Below are 24330 nucleotides of genomic sequence, written 5' to 3'. Positions count from 1 at the left end.
CGGGAAGGCAAATAGATTATAGAAATTTCTCATTTCATTTTGTTTCACAAATTGTTTTCCTAAAACTAAAATAAATTTTGTAAAATGGAAAACTATATTTACTGATTTTTTTCAGTTCACGTTGTTTACTTTTTATTTACTTGAATATGTAGCCTATTTTAAATTTGGCTATGAAACACTTTTGGTGAGAAACCCATTATTGAATTAATAATTCAGTTCTCTATTTGTTATGATTTATTCCTCTACTTTTAAATTCGGAACAATATAGTCCAATGATTTATTCTCTATTGTGCTAAATGCTATTAAAATTTTAGACTTTTTTTCATAAAGTGATTAAGGATTAAATTTCTTTAGTTATAAATACTAATTTGCTATGTAATAAAGGTAATCACATGTTGGAGGCAAAAACTATCTAAAACCATGTTGATAGTAAGACTACACCATCATTTCAAAACATTTATTCTATGTCTCAAACATATATTAACATATATTATTATTATAATCAAACTAAAATAATCTATCCTCTAAACATAAACTATTATAACAAAACTATAATAACTCACAATTGTAATAACCAATTTTTTTTTGTCTCAAACAATTAAATTGTTGAGTTTGATGTTAAGAATAAAAGTTAATAGTTGTTACTAATTACTTTTAAAGCTTGGTATACGTTAAGTTTGTAGAGATTGATTATATATATAAAATTTTGGACGAAAGTTGTGAGTTAGGAAGAAGTGATTATTGAAAGAAAAGGATTCAAAGTGAAATTTTCAAAAATCGTGTCCGGGCGGCTACATACCTAAATAATCAACAATTGTGAAGGATCGCAAAGTGGAAAATCAACCACTCTTTATTTTATTTGTTTTGACTATGTCAGGCTGTGCTTTATAGTTTCCAATTTAATCTATTTTCGAAAAAGAAAAGAATACCGACCTCTTCTATCTTATTCTAAATATTAAATTACTATTGGTTCTAAAGTTTTAAAATATTTTGTTTTTTCAATTTGGATTTTATGTTTCAAATTTTATAATTTTAACTTGTATGTTGTTCTAAATATTCATGTTTGGTTTGATTTCGGGTTAGTCTATTAACGTTGATGAGATATTGATTTTTTTTTAATTTTCAAATTCATTAAATCACGTTCTTCTATGTTATCTATATAATTAGACATGACCTCTCAGTGACATTGAGATTGAAGTTTATCTTTATCAATTGGCATAACCTTAAAGCGAACATAACATTGGCATAACCTTAAAGCGAACATAACATTGAAATATTATTTCATAAAAGTAGAAGGTTAAAACTTTATGAATTTTGACTCACAACAATTTTTTTTTTTTTGTATGATTTGATAAAATTCTTAAGGTTTTATCAAATTAAAAAACTAAATTCTTGGAATTAAGTTTTATGTCAATAAACTAATATATGTATCAAAATTAGAAGGAATTTTAAATCTAATGGCACCTTAATTTGCAATTTTGTATGTAACACAACTCTTTCTTTTAATAACATTTTTTTTTTAAGAAAAAGTGTTGTAGAAAAATATAAAATTGAAAATTCGAATCCCTATAAGGTATAAGTAAATAATTTAAAACGATTCTTTTTGAAATATTGTCAAACAATCAAATCAAACAAAACAAACTATTTTTAAAAAAATATTTTTGAAATCTTTTTTCCCATAAAATTCGATCCCAATCCTTTAAATTAAAAAATAAAAACTCATTCGGGTTTCCTATTCAAAATGAAAAATTCCGAGAAAACGATTTCCCATTTCATCACTCGTTTGTATGAATTTTGAGTTTCTCTTTGAATCTTGAAACCGCTCTCCAGATTTTTCCCTCCCAATTTGTTTCTCCCTCTGGAATCAGCCACAAATTCTTATATTACGACTGGAGAAAAAGCTTCGTGACGAAGAAATCGAAGCTGAATCAGAAGAATTTTTTCAATTTTGAAATCGTTATCGTAGCTGCATTAAAGGCTGTTTGACGAATAAGATTTATCATTCGACGAATTTTCGTCTCACGCATCCAATTACCTGAGGTTTCTTCTTCCTCTAATCGATCTTTGTTTGAAGATCCGGTTCCGAAATTATTGGTATAATTCTGTTCCCTAAATTTTTAATTTGGTGGTTAATCGGTATTGGAATTCGACGATGTACTATTCGCATCCACCGCCGATGTTGGTGAACTGCTCCGGCTGCCGGACTCCTCTCCAGCTACCGCCGGGAGCTCCGTCGATTCGGTGCGCTATATGTAAGGCTGTGACACAGGTTATGGACCCACGTGCCGTCCCTCCGCCGTCGCCTTCTCAAGCGGCCTCGCCGGCTCCGGCTCCGGCTCCATCGCCCTACAACCATGCGCCACCAGGAGCTCCAGCTCACCCGCATGGCCGTAAAAGGGCTGTGATCTGTGGGGTTTCTTACAGGTACTCGAGACATGAACTCAAGGGCTGCCTTAACGATGCTAAGTGTATGCGTTATCTTTTGATCAATAAATTCCGTTTTCCAGAAGACTCTATCCTCATGCTTACAGGTACTTCTGCTCAACTCTGTCTCTACCTCTGTTGTTCATCGTGAGATTTACTCTGTATTGCTTTTTGCTTTTTGATTCTAACTCTCTAATCGTCGTGGAAATCACAACTCTCTTCTGCTTGTTGGTACTTCCGATGGGTTCATTCTTATAGGAAATATTTGAAATGGCCACTTTTCTTTGTCATTATATTTAAAGTATCAGAGCCTTCGTTTGTGATCTCTAAGGATGTACAAGTTATAACCTTACTTGAACAGCCAACAGGATTAACAAGTCCAGATTGTATGGACTTATGAGGATATGTTGTTGCGTGTTGGATATAATTTCTAACCTCTAAGCCTTTCATGGGTCATTGTGCAAACATATTAGACGCACAGACGATTAGTTGGTAGAAAATGAAATGATAATTTTATGCTTTTTAGGATTAGTTGGTAGATCGTGGGTACAGTTTCAGAACTATTGATATGTAACAAGAAAATTGTAAAATTGTACGCTTTGAGGCCATCACTCTCAACTACTTACCGACTCTAGGGGAGGCTGGGGTGTGTTCTGTTTTGTGGCAGCTTTGGGGAAGGGGAACAACAAAATCTTCAAAGGGTGTAAGATTTTATGTCCACGTCTGGTAGATTCTCTATTTTTCTATGGACCTCTATTTCTTCGCTAAATATTCCCTTGGTCTTTTTCTCTTGACTGAATTCCCTTCTTTTAGTTTGGCCCTTTTAGAAAAAATTAATGCCCATGTATTCTTCAATTTCTTTTCTCTAAATGAGTGTCAAATTCTTTTTATCAAGAGGAACAAGATCCTCCTCCCTCTTGACTTGGCCAATTTAGCACCTTGAGCTAAAGAACCTTTTAGAGCTCATCGTAGATCCACTCATGACCAGAGTACTTTGGAAAAATATCAAAGGTCATAACATGCTTTTATATATATCTATCTATATATATATATATATATTTTTTTTTTTGAAGGATAGGAAATGATGAGTATATTAGAAAAATCCAAAGAAAGGGCCACAAATGAAGGCCTTCTGTTGACTTGCAATGAGAAGAGCTGTAATTACAAAAGGAATTAGGGTAGTTAGATTGATAGTTTATACTCACCAAGAAACTGTATAAATATATGTTTCACACCATTTGAACAGGTATCAAAAGATAACAACTTAGCTCCAAATAGGAGACCTTGATTGCTCGATTTCAAATAATATTTAGGCTACAACCTTACTTGAACAAGTTCTGTTCTACTTCTGTAGGTTGTATAATTGTGTCTTTGAGTTCATTTAGGCTGATTTCCAATTCTTATGGGAGGGATCTCTTTTAATGAACTCGAACTCTGAACCCATGTCTGCACATCTCTTGTTTTCTTGCAAACTTCCTAAACTTTTGTGCTCGGGATAATGTGGCTCTATAAGTCATCATCTCAGCCTCTCAATTATCAATTACTTCCAAATTTATTGTTGATTTATTTCTGTATCTTCTTGTCTCACCACTTGTTTTTACTTATTGTCATTTTGGAAAATGAAATGCAGAAGAAGAAACTGATCCATACAGAATTCCCTACAAGAACAACATTAGAATGGCGTTGTTTTGGCTAGTACAAGGTTGTCAACCAGGTGACTCCTTGGTATTCCATTATTCTGGCCACGGTTCTCACCAAAGGAACTATAATGGTGATGAAGTAGATGGATATGATGAAACCCTTTGCCCTCTGGACTTTGAAACTCAGGGAATGATCGTTGATGATGAAATTAATGCGGCAATTGTTAGGCCTCTTCCTCAAGGTGTAAAGCTTCATGCATTCATAGATGCGTGCCATAGTGGCACCGTATTAGATTTGCCATTTCTATGCAGAATGGGCAGGTTGGTATCTTATAAATATTCTTATGTTCAGCAAGACATAACATGTGACATCGATGTTGCTTGCACCAAAGTTGATGGTTATAAGTAACTTTACAAAAGATTTAGTGGTGATATAAAAGAAAAGGTTAAAATGTCATTTTGGTCCTTCTGCTTTGAGGTTTTTTTTTCTCAATTTTACTTCCTGTATTCTTAAATTTGCAAATTTAGTTCTTGTACTTTTAATGATTCTTAAATTTAGTCCCTACTACTAGTTTATCATCGATTTTCTCTAAACCATTTTTTATTTAAGTAGCATTTTACTAATTTTGGAAACATGTCACACACTATACTTTCATGCATGAAAATGACTATCATTATTGAACCATTTTCAATAAAAGTGAACTTTGAAGGACTAAATTTAGTGACAGTACGAGGACTAAAATTGAACAAATTCCACTGTACCTAGACCAAAATGGTATTTTAATTGTTTCACTTTTAACTGTTGATGCCTCTTTGATTCAACTGTTAGTTTTTCGATTTTCCCCTTGGTTGTAGGAGTGGACAATACATGTGGGAGGACCACCGCCCTCGATCTGGAGTATGGAAAGGAACTAGTGGTGGAGAAGCTATTTCTTTCAGTGGCTGTGATGATAACGAAACCTCTGCTGATACATCTGTAAGTTCCATAATCCACAATCCATTTCATCTCTTTAGAGTTCATTTTAGAAAAGAAATACGATGATGCTGATGAGCTAATTACTTGAACGCAAACAGGCTCTATCAAAGATAACATCAACAGGTGCCATGACTTTCTGCTTTATCCAAGCAATTGAGCGGGGACATGGAACTACATACGGAAGCATACTGAACTCGATGCGAAATGCTATAAGAAATGCCGGTGGTAGTGGTGACATTGGTGGTGGTGCTATGACATCTTTAGTCACCATGCTTTTGAGCGGAGGGAGCGCGCTCGGTGGGCTGAGACAGGTGCTTAACTTTCTGTGGTAGATCATTTGGTTATTCAAGAGTTCCATTTTAGTTGAGGCTGTATAAATGCATGCAATCTACCAAACACCATACTAATATATTGATGCTAAGAATTTTAGTTCAAAATTTAATTCCTGTCAAAGCATTCTAATCTTTTGGTGTTCTTGCAGGAGCCACAATTAACAGCGTGTCAGCCATTCGATGTTTATACAAAACCCTTCTCACTGTGATTTCCTTTTTCTTGATCGATCTATAGAAGAGAGGTGATGGTTGAAGACATAGAGTAAGGTTATGCCTTTATTGGCCTATTTCTATATTTGATTGAAATTACTTAGTTCAAATGATATATTGTAAGGGGGGAAATTAAGGCAATTTGAAAATGCAGAATGTAGTGTATATGGATTGATGATATTATAGTACTACTACTACATGTTCAAAGATTCTATTCCATTAGTTATTGTTCAATTTGTAGTATATAATTCCAGATAAGGTATGAATAAATAATTTAAAACGATTCTTTTTGAAATGTTGTCAAACAATCCAATCCAACGAAACCACATTTTCTATTTAAATATTTTCAAAATCTTTTTTTCCCCATAAAATTCGATCCCAATCCTTTAAGTTTAAAAATAAAAACAAAAGCTTAGCATTGATTCGTGTTTCCCATTCAAAATGCAAAATTCCGAGAAAACGATTTCCCACTTCATCACTTGTTTATATGAATTTTGAGTTTTTCTTTGAATCTTGAAACCTCTCTCTAGATTTTTCCCACCCAATTTGTTTTTCCCTCTGGAATCAGCCACAAATTCTTATATTACTACTGGAGAAAAAGCTTCGTGACTAAGAAATAGAAGCTGAAATCAGAAGAAATTTTCAATTTGAAATTGTTATGGAAGCTGCATTAAAGGCTATTTGACGAATAAGGTTTTAATCATTCGACGAATTTTTGTTACACATCCAATTACCTGAGGTTTCTTCTTCCTTCAATCGATCTTTGTTTGAAGATCCGGTTTTGAAATTATTGGTACAATTCTGCTCCCTAAATTTTTAATTTGGTGGTTAATCGGTATTGGAATTCGACGAGTACTATTCGCATCCAATGCCGATGTTAGTGAACTGCTCCGGCTGCCGGACTCCTCTCCAGCTCCAGCCGGGAGCTCCGACGATTCGGTGTGCTATATGTAAGGCTGTGACACAGGTTAGGAACCCACGTGCCGTCCCTCTGCCGTCGCATTCTCAAGCGGCCCTGCCTCCGGTTCCATCGCCCTACTACACCTTGCGCCACCAGGAGCTCCAGCTCACCCGCATGGCCGTAAAAGGGCTGTGATCTGTGGGGTTTCTTATAGGTACTCGATACATCAACTCAGGGGCTGCCTTAACGATGCTAAGTCGATGCGTTATCTTTTGGTCAATAAATTTCATTTTCCAAAAGACTCTATCCTCATGCTTACAGGTATTTTTGCTCAACTCTGTTTCTATCTCTATTGTTCATCGTGTGATTTACTCTGTATTGCCGTTTGCTTTTTAATCCTAACTCTCTAATTGTCGTGGAAATCACAACTCTCTTCTGCTTGTTGGTACTTCTGATGGGATCATTCTTATAGGAAATGTTTGAATGGCCACTTTTCTTTGTCATTATATTTGGAAGTATTGGAAACTTCACGTGTGGGTTAGGATCTCTAAGGATATACAACCTTACTTGAACAGCCAACAGGATTAACAGATCCAGATTGTATGGACCTATGAGGATATGTTGTTGAGTGTTGGGTATAATTTCTAACCTCTAAGCCTTGCATGGGTCATTATGCAAACATATTGGACGGACAGACGATTAGTTGGTAGAAACTGAAATGGTAATTTTAGGCTTTTTAGGAGGATATATCGTGGGTACCTTTTCAGAACTATCAATGTGTAACAAGAAAATTGTAAAATTGTACGCTTTGAGGCCATCACTCAACTACTTACCGACTCTAGGGGAGGCTGGGGCGTGTTCTGTTTTGTGGGGAAACAACAAAATCTTCAAAGGATGTAAGATTTTATGTCAATGTCTGGTAGATTCTTTATTTTTCTATGGACATTTATTTCTTGGCTCTTTTGTAAACATTCGCTTGGTCTTGTTCCCTTACTCTGAACCCATGTCTGCACATCTCTTGTTTCCTTAGACTTCCTAAACTTCTGTGCTCGGGATAATGTGGCTCTATAAGCTATAAGTATTATTGATTTATTTCTGTATCTTTTGTCTCACCACTTGTTTTTACTTTTTGTCATTTTGGAAAATGAAATGCAGAAGAAGAAACTGATCCATACAGAATTCCCAACAAGCACAACATTAGAATGGCATTGTTTTGGCTAGTACAAGGCTGTCAACCAGGTGACTCCTTGGTATTCCATTTTTCCGGCCACGGTTCTCGCCAAAGGAACTATGATGGTGATGAAGTAGATGGATATGATGAAACCCTTTGCCCTCTGGACTTTGAAACTTGGAATGATCGTTGATGATGAAATTAATGCGACAATTGTTAGACCTCTTCCTCAAGGTGCATTCTAATCTTTTGGTGTTGTTGCAGGAGCCACAGTTAACAGCGTGTCAGCCATTCGATGTTTATACAAAACCCTTCTCACTATGATTTCTGCTTATTTGGGAGTGATTTGAAATTATTGAAAATTACACCACCCTTTTTTAATATGTAGAACTATATATTGTATGTCATGGAAATAAGTCATATATTAAAAAGATTTTGGCAGTATATAAGCCATATGTGATTTTGGGTTCAAAATTCCCAACCCCACTGAATATTATTTATTAACAAAACATCTTCCCTATATATTAAAGAGATTTTGTAAATTGAACACCACATGTCTCAAAAAGAAAAAAGAGAGGTTAGGGTTTATGTTTTGGTGATGTAAATTGATTATAGAAGTGTAAAATTGATAATTATGATATCAATCATAATCATGAGAAACATAAATTTGATTGTTTAAAAATCAATTGCACCTAAATCTATTTTTTCAAAATCTTCTTTGTATCCCTTCTTTGCTATAGTTCACCATTCTAATTTTCAGTTTAATTTCAAAAACTAATTTTTAAAAAATTAGAAGGAAAAAAAAAAACTATTTACCCTCTTAAGGCTTTTATATTAATAATAAACTTAAAGTACAACAAAGTTTATAAGGTCAGAATAATAAAGAAGCCTAGAGATGGAAGAGAGAAGATAAGTAAAATGGCAAATCATTTTACTTTGGGTTTTAACCTTAAATGAATGATAAATAACAAGGAAAATAAATCAAATAGTATTTAGAGAAGTTATCAAATAAATTGATTTTGAGGAAAAGGAAAAAAAAAAAGGCAATATGAAACTTATCCATATATTTCCTTTTTATTTCTGTGTAAAAAGTGAGGATGAGTGTCAAAGCTCCCCATCAACTTACAAACTATATGGGCCAAAGTAACTAAACCTAAAATCACACCTTTTTGTAAAGGAAAAAAAAAAAAAAAAACTGACCTAAAATCACAAATTAATGAATTCCTTCTATCCTGATTTAACAAAAAGTTCCTATACCAACTAAATAAATTTCTCTAACTTTGTTGATTTGATAGGACAAAATGTCGCCAGTTGCAGATCAGAAGAACTTTTAAGAATTTTGTTCAAGAAAATCTGACCTTTCTCCAATTGAACTGCCTCCAGCAAGTTGCCAAGAACATCAGCTGCAATCCCAACTTGTACAAGATTTCCAGGCTCCTTTCCACCTTCACGTATGAACTTGCCAATTTCTTTCAATGTAATCAAGTTTTCCACCACTAAGTTTGCGAGTAATCGCCCCATAAATTCTGGAGCTTTCGGAGCATCATTCACCGCATCATCCAGAGTGGCAAGAACGGACTGGATTCTGGAAGGAAAAAAAAAAGAGAATTCTTAGAAAGCACTAGTACTTTCAGGTATAGGGGAGCAAAGCTCCAATTTTCGATGGGGAAAAGATATTGGGTCAGGTTCACGATCAAACCAAATAAATTCATTTCTTGGATTGAGGGAAGGGAATCCTCCTTAAGGAATAAAGGTTTATATTCAAAAGGTTCCTATAACAATACTAAAGTTACTGTTTGTAGCATGATAAGAAAATAAGAGAATTAACTAATTAATCAATCAAAATTTAAAACTAACCGAATATTAGCTCAAATATATACTAATTATGTAATTTATTCTCCTCATCACTTACCCTTTGAGAAGTTGGAGTTGAGTGATTGTACCATCCTTTGATTTGGTGAGGCTAACAAGAAGTTTAGCTAAAAGACCTCTTTCTGTGTTTTGTCTCTCAAAGGAGTCTGTGACCCAAAGAGAAATCATGGATGAATGGAATTCAGGCGAATTCAAGTCCTTGATGCACAGTGCAACTTCCTTCTCGTCTCTAGCACTGGAACCAAAATTGATTTTACTTTTTAAAACGAACAACCAGAAAAGATCAAGTAACAATAGTACATATATTTGAAATTGCTTAACTTATTAACTGGTGAGACCTCCACATACTTAAAAATGTGGAGAGATCGTGAACGATATATATACATACAAAATCCACTATAGCACAAAATCATAAACGATATATTCCAATTCATGTGTTTCTAATTTGCAGATTAGCTCACAACACTAACTTTATCCATGCCAATTGGATCAAGAACTTGAAACAATATGGGATAGAAAAAGGAATAAAGAATGAGATAATACCTGTAATATTCCCTAATCGCTGCTATGGATTTATCTTGTAGATGTTCTTTGGACGTAGCTTCAGAATGACCATTCGCAGTTAAAGCTGGTTGTTCACATTTGGTCGGCTGAGACCTTCCCAGACCGCTATCAATGCTTCCCAATTGCCTAGATCCATTACTACTACCAGGTTCCTGAGCATTAATCACCTGATCGAGGGATTTTGCTAGAATTCCCATTGAAAATCTTCTTGAGGGGATGTACCCTCTGAAGTTGGAAGTTGCATGCTCTGATGCTAAGCCATGGGGACTTGAAACAGGTACCATTCTTTGAGAGTTGTTACCATTCGGCGAGGACAAATTTGCTAATGAATTGGATGAAACAGATCGTGACCCTCTAATGGACATTCCTCTAGCTAAACTACCCTGGGGACCCAAAGTGATAGCATCATCACTGATAGGTCTTTGGGGCAATGGAGTTGGGAATGCCTTGGCCTCAGAAGACTGCAGCTTATCTTCAAAACGAGAGTCTTGACTGCTTGAACCATAATTCTGGGTTGAGAAACCGTGAAAACCACCAACCTGGGCATTGGGAGAAGGCAACAGTGCAGGCGCTCTTAAACCAAAATCCATTGATGATCCCCTCCTCAATGTTGCACTCATTTCAGGACCACGGCTTAATCTACTGGTTTGTGCTTGACGTTCTTGCGCAGCATCCCTGTGGACTTCATCAATTTTTTTAGGTCCTTCAACTTTTCTCCTCTGTTGCCATTTATTCTTTCTCAAATCAATTGCATCCTTTAACATGAATCTAACCCTAGATGACAGCTTCATGTTATTAGATAATGTAGTCATCATCTCAAAATATGCATTCATATGCTCCTTAGCTTTGGGGTGGTCTATCATCTCTCCTATGGTGCTCATCAATTTGCACAATGCTTCAATATCTTCCTCATCCGGATTTTGATATTGACCCAACAATTTCTTGATGCATACATGCATAATTTTCTCTGTTATCATCTTTTTCTTGTAAAGCTCGCCAATTAATCTGATGTTGCCAAGCATTCTTCTGCGCGCCTTTGTTCTATTTACTTCTCGTTCCTCTGCAGACTGTTCCATCTCACCGACCTTATTGACTTCATCATTTTCTTCCTGCTCTTTCTCAAATTCCTCTTGGCACTTGTTTAAAAGCAACCTTTTAAAAGTAATCTTCTGATTATCATCGCTAAAATCAGGTAACTCACCAGCCAGATGGAGACAAAATTTGGCATACATTTCACAGAAAGTGGGCTCCATCAGAGCTTTGTCAAAGATCTGAGAGATGACACCACTTAGTGTCTTCGAATTATCAATATTAACTGCTTTCACTTGTTCAAAGAGTTTTTCAAAATTTTGCGGAGTTAGCTTGTTTAGTATAGCCTTCAACTGCCTTTGTTTGGTCTCTTCCTTGTCAGCCAGTTTGCCCACTTCATATTTCTTCTCGGCTCTGTGCATCGCCTGCGATGGAGTTGGAGAAGCAATAATACCTTTCAGCTGAAAACTAGCATCTCTTTGCCACCTATCAGAATTGGAGCCATTTCTTTGGATCTTTCCCTGAGAACCAATGTGTGCCCATGGGGACTTTACAGCACTATTGGTAGCACCTAGGGGAGGTCGACTGCTATCCAAGTGTGAATGCCGCCCTGAATCAAGTTGTCTGTCATCAACAGCAATAGCACGATGATCTAGTCGAGATCCTCTACTTGGCATATCCTTTTTTCCAAGGTTAGCAAGTGAATTAACATTAACAAAACCCAAGTCATGGTTAATACTCAATAAACCCTTTATGCTGGGAGTAACTTCAAACCCATCGGGAAGGTCCATGAAATGCTCGGCAAATTTCAGGAGGAAATCTCTGGAGTACTTTTTGAGCAGATCTCCACTCTCATCCTCGATATGCAGTGCTACTTTTCCGTTGGCCTTGTCCTCAAAACCACCCTCGTATTTCAATGTATCAATAGAAATATCAACTGCATCTTCCCAATCATCTGGAGCAAGTTTATTCTGAACATCCTTCTTGATCAAGTCAGCATCTTCCTTGACAGAACCAGCAGACTCATGTTTCATATTTATGGTCCCACTGGAGCTTTCTGCAGAGATAACAGTCTCTTTCTTCTCGTCAGGTTCTTTATATGCCATATAAAGGTCGGAAGTAGTCTCCGCGGCATCTGCCTTCCGAAGGAGTTCCCTTCTCTTCTTCTTCTTCAACTTATTCTTCTTATTTGTGTCCATAACAGGCTTATCCTCAATAAAGGGTCTAAAATTAGGGTCACATTGAGCACCCGGGTGATCCATTCTATCTCCTTCCTGCTTCATCTCTGAGAGCTCGGATGTATCATCAAAAGCAGATTGCAGATCAGTTCGGCACACTACAGTATCATAGTTAGTGTTAGTATCACTTTGACAAGATTCAATAATAGGCGAAGTCTTCCATCCATTAGTTATGAAATTAGAAAGAACATTATTGTCGTTTGTACTGCCAACTTCTGCATGTGAAATTATAGGTTCATGTCCATCACATTCCAGTGTTTTTGACTTTGAATTGCCATTATTAATTGCCGTTGGCTTCATACAAGATGGAGGTTTGCTTTGTTCTATGTCATCTTGAGAACCAGACAATCTTCTCGGTACTGCTTTTGTTGTTCCAACAAGCTCATGCTTTGATTGCTCGCATTGCAAAGAGGATTCCAGCTTAGAATAACAAATGGGATTTGAGACCTCAGACTGATGCAGATGTTGAACCAGTCCTTTCTTGCCTGTTACTTTATTATCGGCCTTAATTTTGTTGGTCCTAGACAGGCTTTCTTTAGGACATGAGTAGATGGCCTGCGTCAAAGACCCAGGAAGAGACTGCATTGCCACATGCTTTGCTGCTGAGGAAGTAGAGTTCTCATCTTGAACTTGGACTTCTTTCACATTAGGGATATCGGCAATATGATGCACAACATTCATACTCTTGTTATCAGGGAGGGAAACAGAAGCTCTGTGACTAACGGATGATTCATGGGAAGGCTTACGAATCTGGTTTAAGGGTGCTCTTGACAAGACTTCTATCTCTGTTTTGGTCTCTGGCTCTGGATTGGACGTTCCAATATTTGGTTGATCACAGACACTGGAATCATTTCTTGCTATTTGTTGTTTGGGTACTGGCAGCACTGACCCCGAAGGTGCAGATTTAAACAAGTGGCGTGGTGCCTAGCAGGTAAGAACAGCTGATAAGAATAAAGATAAACCAATCAAGTTGCCAAGAAAAAGAAACAGGAACCATAATTAGCAGTGAATAAATCATGTCAACTGAGCATGAGCAGAAACGTTAAAATCTCAAGCTTAGGCCATGCATACTGAAATACCATCCGAAAGAAGTAGAAATGACCATGGGACATACATGCCAACAGATTTAGACAATTGCTATGCTCAAGATTTATGAAAGCCATAATCAAACACTCAAAAAAAAATATTTAATGAGTGCCAGAGCTCTCGGCCACTGGTAACCCATATATCAAGACAGTAGCATCTGTTGAAAAGACGCATTCTAACCTGGTTAAATATCGGTTCTTGCAGATTTGAAGGAGCTGAGCTGGTCCAAGGAATCTGAAATACCAAAGTGTCAATCCTCACAAAAGATATAATCATATAATTTATTAACCACCAGGAATTAAATTGAAAAACTAGTAATATATATCATGGCAACGTTACTAAATAGTCATAGAATGGGTAGAACACCTGGAAACCGGGACTTAAGGATCCAAATTGAAGTGGAAATGTTACATGCTGTTCTCCCAAGTCTAGAATATGAAAAATAACCATGATTAGCATCCCAACCAACAAAAATACTACCATTGAACTAACCAAAATAAATTTACTCAGCTTACCTTTAAAGGAGATGGTGTCGGAAGGTCTTGAGGTAGGCTTAGAAGTTGCAATATGTTGAACAATTCCGCTCTTGGAATCTGAAAATGCATCAAAAGTCTTTGAGGTCGTCTGAGAAGTTGCGATTTTAAAAACAGCCCCGTTTTCAGATCCTGACAGTTTTATTGGATTGGATGCTGACCCTGCAAGCAGAGCAGTGCATTAAACTCGTATTTCATAATCAACACACAAAAAATGTACAGAAAGAAGATTCAAAAGAAAAGCCCTTAACAATAATAAACTCATAAGACTGATCAAAAGATTACATTTCACTTATAAAGCAATTGAATAGCTCCCCTTGAAAACGATATATGAAATGTCAACTTTATGTTTTTTTTTTTTTCTGAATGAATCCATACCATTCTGTTGCGGCTGTCCATAAGAACCGTTTTGTCCTCCAGGGGAGGTAACGGTAGAACTTACAGAGGATACACCAGCACAAGTTTTCCGCGCTTGTTGCCCATCGTTAGACTGCTTAACACTAAACCAAAGTCCGAAAAGGAAAGAAAAAAAGAAACAAAAAGAATCAGAACTAAAAACAATGTAAGAAACCAAAAAATCCCTAGAAAACCACAGAATTCATACAAAAGATACTTCGTAACAACAATGTCATTACCTATGGTTGGAGACGTTCGGCGGCGCATACCTGCCAGAATCGGCCGGCATAGAATGAAGTCCGCAAGAAGTTTTCTGTTGATTGAAGCTCGACGATCGTCTAGATTTCTTATAATGACTTGATTGATTGAAAGACATATATACCAATCCCTCACTGTATATTTTCAAGAATTCTATATATAAATCAATCCTACACAAAACACAATCAATTGTTACACAAAATCGTGAATAACAACAATGTAACCATTCAAGGAATCGAATGATGAATAGATAAACGGAAAACATACGATTAATGCGAGGTGAAGAGAGAGCGAAGAATCTTTGGGAATGGAGAGTGATAGTGAATGTGAAGAGCAATGGAATTGCAAAGAAATCGGAGAAAATCAATATGGAGGATTCTAGAGAGAGACGGGAAGGTAGAGTGAGAAAGGCGGCAACAGAAATAAGGTCAAAGCGGGGTCACCCTTTTACACGTCATTTCAAACGGATTTTCAATTTCCCAATATTAATACTTAAATTCTAATTTTACTTGAGAAAATCAATTACCAATAAAACTTAATTTAGTTTAGTGGTAATTAATATAACCAAAACATTTAAGATGTAATTATAAATATGATTATCAAAAAGTTATTTTATAGCTTCATGAATTATGAAATATATGTACATTAGGAATTTATAAAATAAATAAATAAACAACTTTTATTTATTTTATCTTTGTAACTTTGTAAGTTTATTTTTCTCTCCAACTAATGTGAAAATGTGGAGATGATGATTATAATTATAATTTCATCTTTGTAGTTGCAAATTGACTAAAAAAAATGGTTGTAATTTTACATTATATACTTTTCCAAATATATATACATATATATTAAAGCATGGCATGAGACCATGACTATAAGAAGACGTTATCGTGGATCGCATTCTAATTATCGATAATGATGACGTTACAAACTTGGAGATTGATAGTGCAAACATTATATTAGTTGAACTATGTTTATTTTAACAAGTTGAACGTTTTTATAATTCTATAAATAACTAAAAATACATGTTATATTTTATTTTCCGTACATTTCGTTGATGTTAAAATATGGTGTGCAAAACCTTTGTACGTAAGTCGTAGAGAAAGAATGTAAAAGCTAAAGAGTTTGAGAGTATAATTGAAATCATTACATTCGTAGAAGGTATATATTAGTTTTAGTTTTCTTATATTCTCTTTCGTGACGGAAATGATAACCTATAGTTGAGCTCCTTAGCCTTAGTCTACTACTGAGGTCGATTTTGAAGTCGAGGAAGGCCTAATTCCCCTACATTGGCATAAGATATCTCGTGTTAGAATCAAACATGTTTTCTTTTTCCTTTTAATCTTTTAAATTTATTTCATTGATACAAACTTATCCCTAACACATTGTATTTCGATTTTACAATGACATGTTTTGAAGGGCTTGTTATGAGTGTTTTTATTCTCACTTTCAGTTAACGACAAAGAAATCTCTAAATACTTGAAAAAGAACATTTCCGTGTGAACCTAGTCAATTAGCTCATTTTCTCATTCAAGAACCATGCTCTATATAATTTAAACCTACATTTTCCTATGTAAGAGTGCTTTATGAAATATCTAATTCAAGAGTGACCTCGTAACTATTTAAATGTATGAAATCTCGAATTGAATGGATTAAATCAATAAAATTAATTAGTCATATAAGAAGAAAAGAAACATTGTTGAGTTTGTGTGTGTATACATATATTATTCTTCTTTGATTTTGACAAGTTAGTATAGTGATTTCACCTGCCACATAAGACTTGATTCAAGGTATATTTAGAAGAATATAATATTTAGTAAAGAATAGTTAGGCAAAAGTCCCTAGAAGAGTTTGGTAGAAAAATTGGTAAGAACAGAGAAAAATCAAACAAACAAACAAAAAAAAAATATAGAAGGAGAATTCAAATTTAAAAGATTTCAACACAAATATTAAAAAGAAAAACAATGTAAAATATTCACAACAAAAAGCTAAAAGTAAATTAATTCTTATGAAAAATTAAAGAATTAGACTTAGAATTTATCGATTTCTTTTCAAACCTAAATAGATTAGAATTAAGGATCCATTTGAATTGACTTAAAAAAAAATTATTCTTTTTCTGAAATTGAAAATGAGTTTAAAATACAGTTCTTTCAAACTTATTTGATCTCAAATCTAAAATTGAGTAACGTAAGGTTTGAATTTTTTATTAAAAATGTTTTATATATTTGTTATAATGTGAAAACGGACCACAATCAAAAAACGAAAACCGAAAAAAATATAATATTAAAATAATAATATATAATATATAATACAAATAAATAAATAAAAATTAAGAAAATTAGCAAATCTCATAAAAAAAATTATACTTCCCCTCTTTCATATACTTCTCATCAATATTGTTCATGCTTACAAACTCACCAAATGCCACAATTTATAAGCAATTTGGCAAGTATGAAATGAGTTACACGACCACTAAAGATGAGTGTCTTATAAACACATGACACGAGTATTAGATGGTTGATAGTAAGACATGTGGCTATATGTCCACTAAACACTAACAGTCGTCTATATTATTATATCAATATTTATAATATATCACAATATATATCCCAAGTTATTTTCCACCGTGTAAAAGGCAATAATAATTTGAAAAAGACATAAAGTCAACAAAAAAAATTAATAGTCAAAGTCAACCAATCATATGCTGTCAACAGTCACAGTCAGAAAATCTCTGCCAAACTCTGCTATTCATTTTCTTTAAAATCTTCTTCTAATTTCCAAAAAGAAAAAATGGGCTTTTTAATAATAATAATAATAACAAAAAAAGTAGAAAAATGGTAAAAATATATATATATATAACCTTTACATTATAACAAAATATTTTACTGGTATGTAAATATATATATTTTTTTAAGAAACACTTTAATTTTGATACAGAAATAATAATTTAGTTACTAAATTTTATTTTAAAATTTGAATAATTTTTTTACAATTTAGTCTTTAAATTTTCTTATAAAACAATTTAACTTCTTCCATAACCAAATTTTCACCCAAATCAATTGAAAAAAAATGGATCATTTCATTAAATCATATATATATTTTTTACGATATAAATTAATTAAGTTACATGGTAAATTAGAGCTATTTTAAACAAATATAATGTTTGTTTTTGTTTTATAGATTTGTTTAAAGAAGTACATCAATACCAACATTTTATTGATTATTCTACAAAACAAGGTACCGGATTTTTTAAAAAAATAATGTGTTTTGTAAAAGTATTTACAAAAATAGGGTAGTTGGGAAAGTATTTTCAAAAATAGGTTACTGAAGTCGTGTACGGGGTACACGACTTCCACAAATCAAAAATGGTGTCGTGGATCGGGCTTACGATATCCGAGTGGAGTCGTGGACTCGGCCCACGTTTTCTGACTGGAGTCGTGTACCCGGTACACGACTCCCGTACAGCTGGCACATTTTGCCGCGTATGGTGGAAGTCGTGTACCCCGTACACGACTTCCGTACAACGAGTCAACAGTACAGTCAACCGTAGGGTTCACGGGTGGACGTAGGGTTCAGAGGGTGTGGACACGTGTCGCGCATGCAGGAAGTCGTGTACGGGGTACACGACTTCGCCTATTTTAAAAACCCTAGAATCCCTTCATTCTACCTTCATTCCAAATCTTTTTTCCTTCATTCTACCTTCATTCCAAATCTTTTTTCCTTCCTCTCTTAATTTTTCCTCTTCCTCTTTTTCGTTCTTCCTTCCTCTTTCCTTTCCTCTTCCTTCATCTTTCCTTTCCTCTTCCTTCAAGTTGTATAAATAAAAAGTTGAACTTTTTTAAATTAATTATAAATTAGAAGTTGCTAATACATGATTTAGATGTAGGAATATTCTTAATAATATCAATATATAATATACATTTTTTAAAAGTAGAGAACCAAGTATTAAAAAAACCGTTCAAAATTCTTATAAGATATCACTAATGATATGTTTACCTTTGGTTTATTTTTTTAATTTGTTCATAATAAACATAAACTACCAAAAATTTGGCCATTTAAACAAAAACTAAAATTTTCACATATTTAAAGTTGAGCATTTAAACAAAAACATAAATTTCCAACTACTCTAATTTTGAAAATACTTTTTAAAAATACATTATTTTAAAAAAAAATCCGTCTTTCACAAATGTTTTTACCCTAAAAATAGTTAATCTTTTAAAATATAATAATTTTAAAAACAATTATTTAGGAAGTCGTGTACGGGATACACGACTTCCGTCCACGTGGGTCAAACTCGTGCCTAGTGGAGCGAAGTGGTCAAATGTGCAGACATGTGCATTTAGGAAGTCGTGTACGGGGTACACGACTTCGTTCAATTTCATTTGGAAGTCGTGTATCCCGTACACGACTTCCTTCAATTTCAAAACAACACATATTTTTTAAAATAGTTTGGAAAACAACCTTATTCTTATAATTTCTTTCCCAACAACCATATTTTTCAAAATATTTTCACAAAACACATTATTTTTAAAAAAAAATCGGTAAAATTGATATAAATGTTTATGGTAGAAAAATGTGTAAATTTGGTAGAAAAATGTTGCCCACTTGTCACTGACAATTGATAGATCATTTTTTTTTTCTTTTGAAGAAATCTAAATATTGGAGTCAATTTGAAATTTTGACGAATGCTAATGATAATAATATACAATTGAAAAAGTAATCAAAGAAAATTAGTCTAAATAATCTTCCAATAAAAATGGGTGGGAATTGGAGTTGTAGAAAAGAATCTACACAATTAATCAATATCATTATTTAAGATTCACTAACAAGAAATATACACCAACTTTAATTTTCTTTAATTACATTTTTGAAAATGTCATCCATTCAATGCTTAAGATATTGATTCTACATTTCCAACGTTTTAAAAGTCTTTAATTTTGTATTTCCTTCTAAATCTAACATTTGTAACTTTAATCCATCCTAAATTTAATTATTGTTTTTATTTTTTATAATTTAAGGATCCTAATGTTAGTTTATTACAATTGATATAAATGTTTTTGGAAAAACTATCATTTTGGTTCTCAAATTTGGTGAATATGTACTTTTAGCCTCAAAGTCTACAAGAATAGACTCATTTAATACTTTTATATTGATTGAATTTTAAAAAAATTGATTTATAAAATTGTAAAAGTGTTTTATGTTTGACAATTTTTTAAACCAGATAAAATATATAATTTTTAGAATTGCTTTTGATTTAAAAAGATCATATAACTATTTAAAATCAAATCAAATAACTAAAATAAAATTAAGAAAAAAGCTATTTGATGGGTCTATTCCTATCAATCTAGAAGCTAAAAAAAATCTAATTTTAAAAACTTACAGATTAATTGCACATATTCGTCGAAATTTATGACTAAAAAGAGAATTTTACAAAATTTCAATACCAATAAATAATAAAGTTGAAAAAAATTGATAAAAGTAAAACCTAAGAATTGCTTTTTCGTTATTTTATTATTTTCTCAACGGTCACCGTCAGGATCTCTGGCACCTCTTCTATTGATTTTGAAATCTGCCACAATTTTCTGTTTTTAAATTGCGTGTTTAATATTCTATATATTATATTATGAATACACAAACAATATTCCATATATATAAAAGATTATAAACTTAGCAATTTTTTTAATAAATAAATAAAGAAAATGGTAATTATTTTTTTAAGAAAAGAACTTGTTACTTTTTAAAAAATTGAGTAAATAAACCTGCCCTGAGACCTACTTTAATTTAATTCTTTAAATGTTATATTAATGACAATAATCTCATTCCCTTTATCTACCAATAATTTAAGAAAGGGTTGAACTCATTTTAAAATCTAACAATAATAATTTAAGATCTCTCGAAAGTAAAATACCTTTAAGAATTAGATGATAACCCATGATCTCTCGAAAACAAAACACCTTTAAGAATTAGCAAATATAACAGATGAAGCTCAAAATCTCAGAAATTATTTTTGATAGAAACGAATTTCGTTCTATCAAAAGACAACAGCACATGGCTTGGAAACTTCCCTCCCCACATTGTTGTCCTAGTGTTATCAGAAGCATCAAATTTAGCCCTAGAGGTTTAATAAATGTTGTTTTTTTTCCTCAAACAAAAGATTTAGACCTCCAAACATCATCAAGAAAAGTTGAAGTCATAAACCTATAAGTAGCTCATTTTTAAGCGTACTCGAATGATATCTCTACATACATCCATTTTTATGTATATCTCACTTCCATAGCATATACACAAAACGATAATGTAAAAAGAATTTATGGTGTGATAAATCATAATTGGATTAGTAGGAAAGGTTCTATTTTGACATCCAAAAGGCTATATGTGAGAGAGTTTTGTTCCAAATCCCTATGGATGAAAGTGACCGTTGGTAAGGAAACAGCACTCTGTATTCAACATCTCTGATTCTTTATAGTTAGCGGTTGAGTCCACGAGCTAACTCGGGCGAGTCAAAACAAACACACCAAACAGAGTCCTAAAACTTTGCGTATTTCATTTGCTTTTCAATTCAATTCACCCACCAAACTTCACGAGACAATTAAGACAACACAAACAAGAAAACCCATAAATTTGGTCTCTCTGTATTTTGCTACAACTTTAAAAGGCAAACCCAGATTAGTCTTTCTATTTTCCTTTTATCTCCCATCAAGCTCTCTCCAATCTCCTGAAGACGAAGAAGAAGAAGAAGAAGAAGAAACACAAGTCAAAAGTGAATGCTCCACAAATTTTGTTTTCAATTTCAAACTTGTGTTTGCCAAATTCTTGTCTAGCTGGACTGTCTCGAATAGAGAACAAGGAAACAATCAGATATAGCCGCCTTTTTTGTCTATTCTTCTTTTTTTTTTTGGAGAAGTACACCAAACAAGTCTTTTTTCTCCATAACTGTCTTCATTTTTCTCATCTGTTTCCCCCATTTTCTACTTCTTCTTCACGCTGCTCCTGTTGTTTTCCCTGTTCCCTATTTGGAGTTCTTTGATCTGTTTACTCCTTCCGACATTGAGATTCTTCGTGACGTCTTTCTTGTGTTTTCTCCTCTTTATAAGTTTTGTTTTCCTCTCTACTCTTGAGACTCGAAACAACTGAGTTTTTTGCATTTCATTTCTTCTTGGAGATCAATTACAAAGGCTCATCAAATTCCCAGAAAATCATATAGACAATGAAGTGCTTCTACTACTTCAAAGACAAATCCAGGAGTAGGCGTCAAAGATCGGCACCTCAATTGAAAGAGCAGCAAGAATCTGACTTTTCAGGGTGTAGTCGGACAGCTGCTTCTTCGTGCTCTCTGACTTCTCCTCGGAGTGTACCTGAATTGTATGAAGAGAAAGCACATAATTTGAGGGTATTCTCATTTACAGAGCTGAGACAGGCAACACAAGACTTCAACCGGCTTCTTAAGATTGGACAAGGGGGATTCGGGAGTGTATTCAAAGGCTCAATTAAGCCTGTTGATGGGAATGGAGATCCCCTTGTTGTTGCTATCAAGCAACTGAGCAAGGATGGCTTACAGGTATGGATACTGTCCTTAGAAAATAAGTATTAAGGCCTTGTTTGAATGTTTAGCTTCGAATTTAATGGCTAAAATTTCTTCTCTCTTGGATATTCATTCCATATTATAGGCAACCAGTACAAAAAATCATTGCTGTTATATTGTCGGGATTTATTCAAACCTGTGGAAACAAGTGCTTAGCTAAAAGGGAACGGACATAGAAATAGAATAGAAGAATAATTTTCAAGCAGTTTCTTTTGGATGTGAAAGCAAATTTCTAAAGGAAGTGATTTTTTTACATACCGGGTTTATTTTGCACATAGGGCCATAAGCAGTGGCTGGCTGAAGTTCAATTTCTTGGTATTGTGGAGCATCCAAATCTTGTCAAACTCATAGGATACTGTGCTGTGGATGGATCAAGAGGAATTCAAAGACTGCTTGTTTATGAGTATATGCCAAACAGAAGCTTGGAAGATCATCTGTTCAACAAGGCGCTACCACCACTCGCCTGGAGAACAAGACTCCATATAGTACTTGGAGCAGCCCAGGGATTGGCTTATCTGCATGAAGGATTGGAAGTTCAGGTACCATGTCCTCTCAATTTGAACTCGAAGCAGGAAAAATTATATAATAGCATAACATCTTTTGATGTAGTTTTTCATTCTTCAGAGCATCCATAACGCTTAGATTTACTTTTATTTTTCTTCTATAATGGCACAGATAATATACAGAGATTTCAAGAGCTCAAATGTGTTGCTGGATGAAAACTTTCATCCAAAACTTTCGGATTTTGGGCTCGCCAGGGAAGGGCCAGAAATCGGGCGTACTCATGTTTCTACAGCAGTAAGTTTCTTTTTCTTCTTCAGTCTTAATCACTTTCAGGCCCATTGCTGCTTACACTGAACTACGTTTTGCACAACATAGGTAATGGGGACAAATGGATATGCAGCTCCAGATTACATCGAGACGGGACATCTCACGGCAAAAAGCGATGTATGGAGCCTTGGTGTCGTGCTGTATGAGATTTTGACAGGAAGACGTTCATTGGAGAGAAATCGTTCGAGATTCGAACACAAACTTGTGGAATGGGTCAAACATTTCAATCCTGACAGTAAAAAGTTTAGTTTGATAATAGATCCTAGGCTTGAAAACCAGTATCCTATCAATGCAGCTAGAAAACTAGCTAAGTTAGCAGATACTTGCCTGGCTAAGAATGCGAAGGATAGGCCCTCCATGGCTGAGGTAGTGAACAGCTTGAAGGAGATTATCAAATCTGAGGACAACAGCAAACCCTATGAGAAAAGTCCCGATTCTGTCATTGACGAACCTGACATGGAAAGAGAGCCAGAGAAAATGGAAGCACCGAAATCATGGAGAAGGCGAATGAGCCACCTGCAGAAACTGGGAGAGCACGTGGAGGGTGCAAGTAGAAGAAGATTTATGATAATGCAAAGTGCAAAAGTGCCTTAAAACTTGGTTTTCTCATTTCAGAATCAAAAGTTGAAATATAGACTAAGCTGTAGTATTGAAAGCAAAGAAACCGAATAGAACAGAATTGCAATCAAGAAATGAAAAGAGAAATATTGAGACAAAAACACAGGACACGAAGTAAAATATCTGCTGCAGGAGGCGAACAGAAGCTAATGTAAATACTAAATAGTTTAATTGAGTAATTTTATTCTATTGTTTAAAATGCTTCAGCTTTTGCTCTATGGGTCCCAGAAAACAAACAAGATGAAATTTATCACAAGGGATGCTGACTGGCTATGGTGTGGTGGGCGGTTCCATTTTCATCCACTTGAAAGGGATAGGTCTCTGCAAGGATTTCTTGCAATTTTTAAGCATGATTAATTTAATTGTTAATTTCTAAATATTGATTATGTATCTACTTAGTCAAGATGATAGTGAGAGCTGTATGCCCCACTTTTCCCTCTTCAAACTTCCTTCGTTTAATAAATGTAAGTGTGGAGCTAACTCACATGAAATGAAAGTGGACTAAATTAATAATGGGATCTAACTATATTTCATACAAGACGACTAGTAAGATATTTAATATCTTAAATAGATGGCCTAACTATATTCTGAACTTACGAAATATCTAGACTTCCAAATCGATTGCTTTTCATTAGTTAGACTTAACTTATCCAAGACAAGTTTTTCATT

At 34.2% G+C, this 24330-nt stretch overlaps 3 protein-coding genes, 1 long non-coding RNA gene and 1 pseudogene across 4 annotated transcripts; 3 read left to right on the top strand and 2 right to left on the bottom strand.

The window, feature by feature from the left end:
* The first annotated feature begins 1705 nt into the window (after positions 1-1705).
* On the top strand, positions 1706-5816 carry LOC101206826 (metacaspase-1). The gene is made up of 5 exons (XM_004133920.3): positions 1706-2531; positions 4055-4385; positions 4920-5040; positions 5139-5351; positions 5522-5816. Exons 1-5 carry the CDS (start codon positions 2153-2155, stop codon positions 5579-5581), a joined length of 1104 nt encoding a protein of 367 aa, XP_004133968.2. The 5' UTR covers positions 1706-2152; the 3' UTR covers positions 5582-5816.
* A 147-nt stretch (positions 5817-5963) lies between these two features.
* Positions 5964-8176, top strand: LOC101222611 (annotated as a pseudogene).
* A 533-nt stretch (positions 8177-8709) lies between these two features.
* Positions 8710-15202, bottom strand: LOC101222372 (eukaryotic translation initiation factor 4G). The gene is made up of 9 exons (XM_011652537.2): positions 14898-15202; positions 14612-14800; positions 14355-14476; positions 13959-14138; positions 13810-13871; positions 13624-13677; positions 10070-13281; positions 9567-9761; positions 8710-9239 (listed from the first exon to the last, which is right to left on the bottom strand). The coding sequence occupies exons 2-9, from the start codon at positions 14746-14748 to the stop codon at positions 8915-8917; spliced, it is 4287 nt and encodes a 1428-aa protein (XP_011650839.1). The 5' UTR covers positions 14749-14800; positions 14898-15202; the 3' UTR covers positions 8710-8914.
* A 6030-nt stretch (positions 15203-21232) lies between these two features.
* Positions 21233-22607, bottom strand: LOC105434824. Its single transcript, XR_968901.2, has 2 exons — positions 22471-22607; positions 21233-21985 (listed from the first exon to the last, which is right to left on the bottom strand). It is a non-coding gene; the product is annotated as an uncharacterized LOC105434824 (long non-coding RNA).
* On the top strand, positions 21760-24174 carry LOC101206581 (probable serine/threonine-protein kinase PBL19). The gene is made up of 4 exons (XM_004133919.3): positions 21760-22188; positions 22491-22751; positions 22888-23010; positions 23092-24174. Exons 1-4 carry the CDS (start codon positions 21838-21840, stop codon positions 23635-23637), a joined length of 1281 nt encoding a protein of 426 aa, XP_004133967.1. The 5' UTR covers positions 21760-21837; the 3' UTR covers positions 23638-24174.
* The last annotated feature ends 156 nt before the right edge of the window (positions 24175-24330 follow it).

Source organism: Cucumis sativus, chromosome 3 (genome assembly GCF_000004075.3).
Source record: "Cucumis sativus cultivar 9930 chromosome 3, Cucumber_9930_V3, whole genome shotgun sequence".
Classification (NCBI taxonomy): Eukaryota; Viridiplantae; Streptophyta; class Magnoliopsida; order Cucurbitales; family Cucurbitaceae; genus Cucumis; species Cucumis sativus.
Note: the sequence above shows the minus strand (reverse complement) of the source record. Positions and strands in the feature narration are given on the sequence as shown.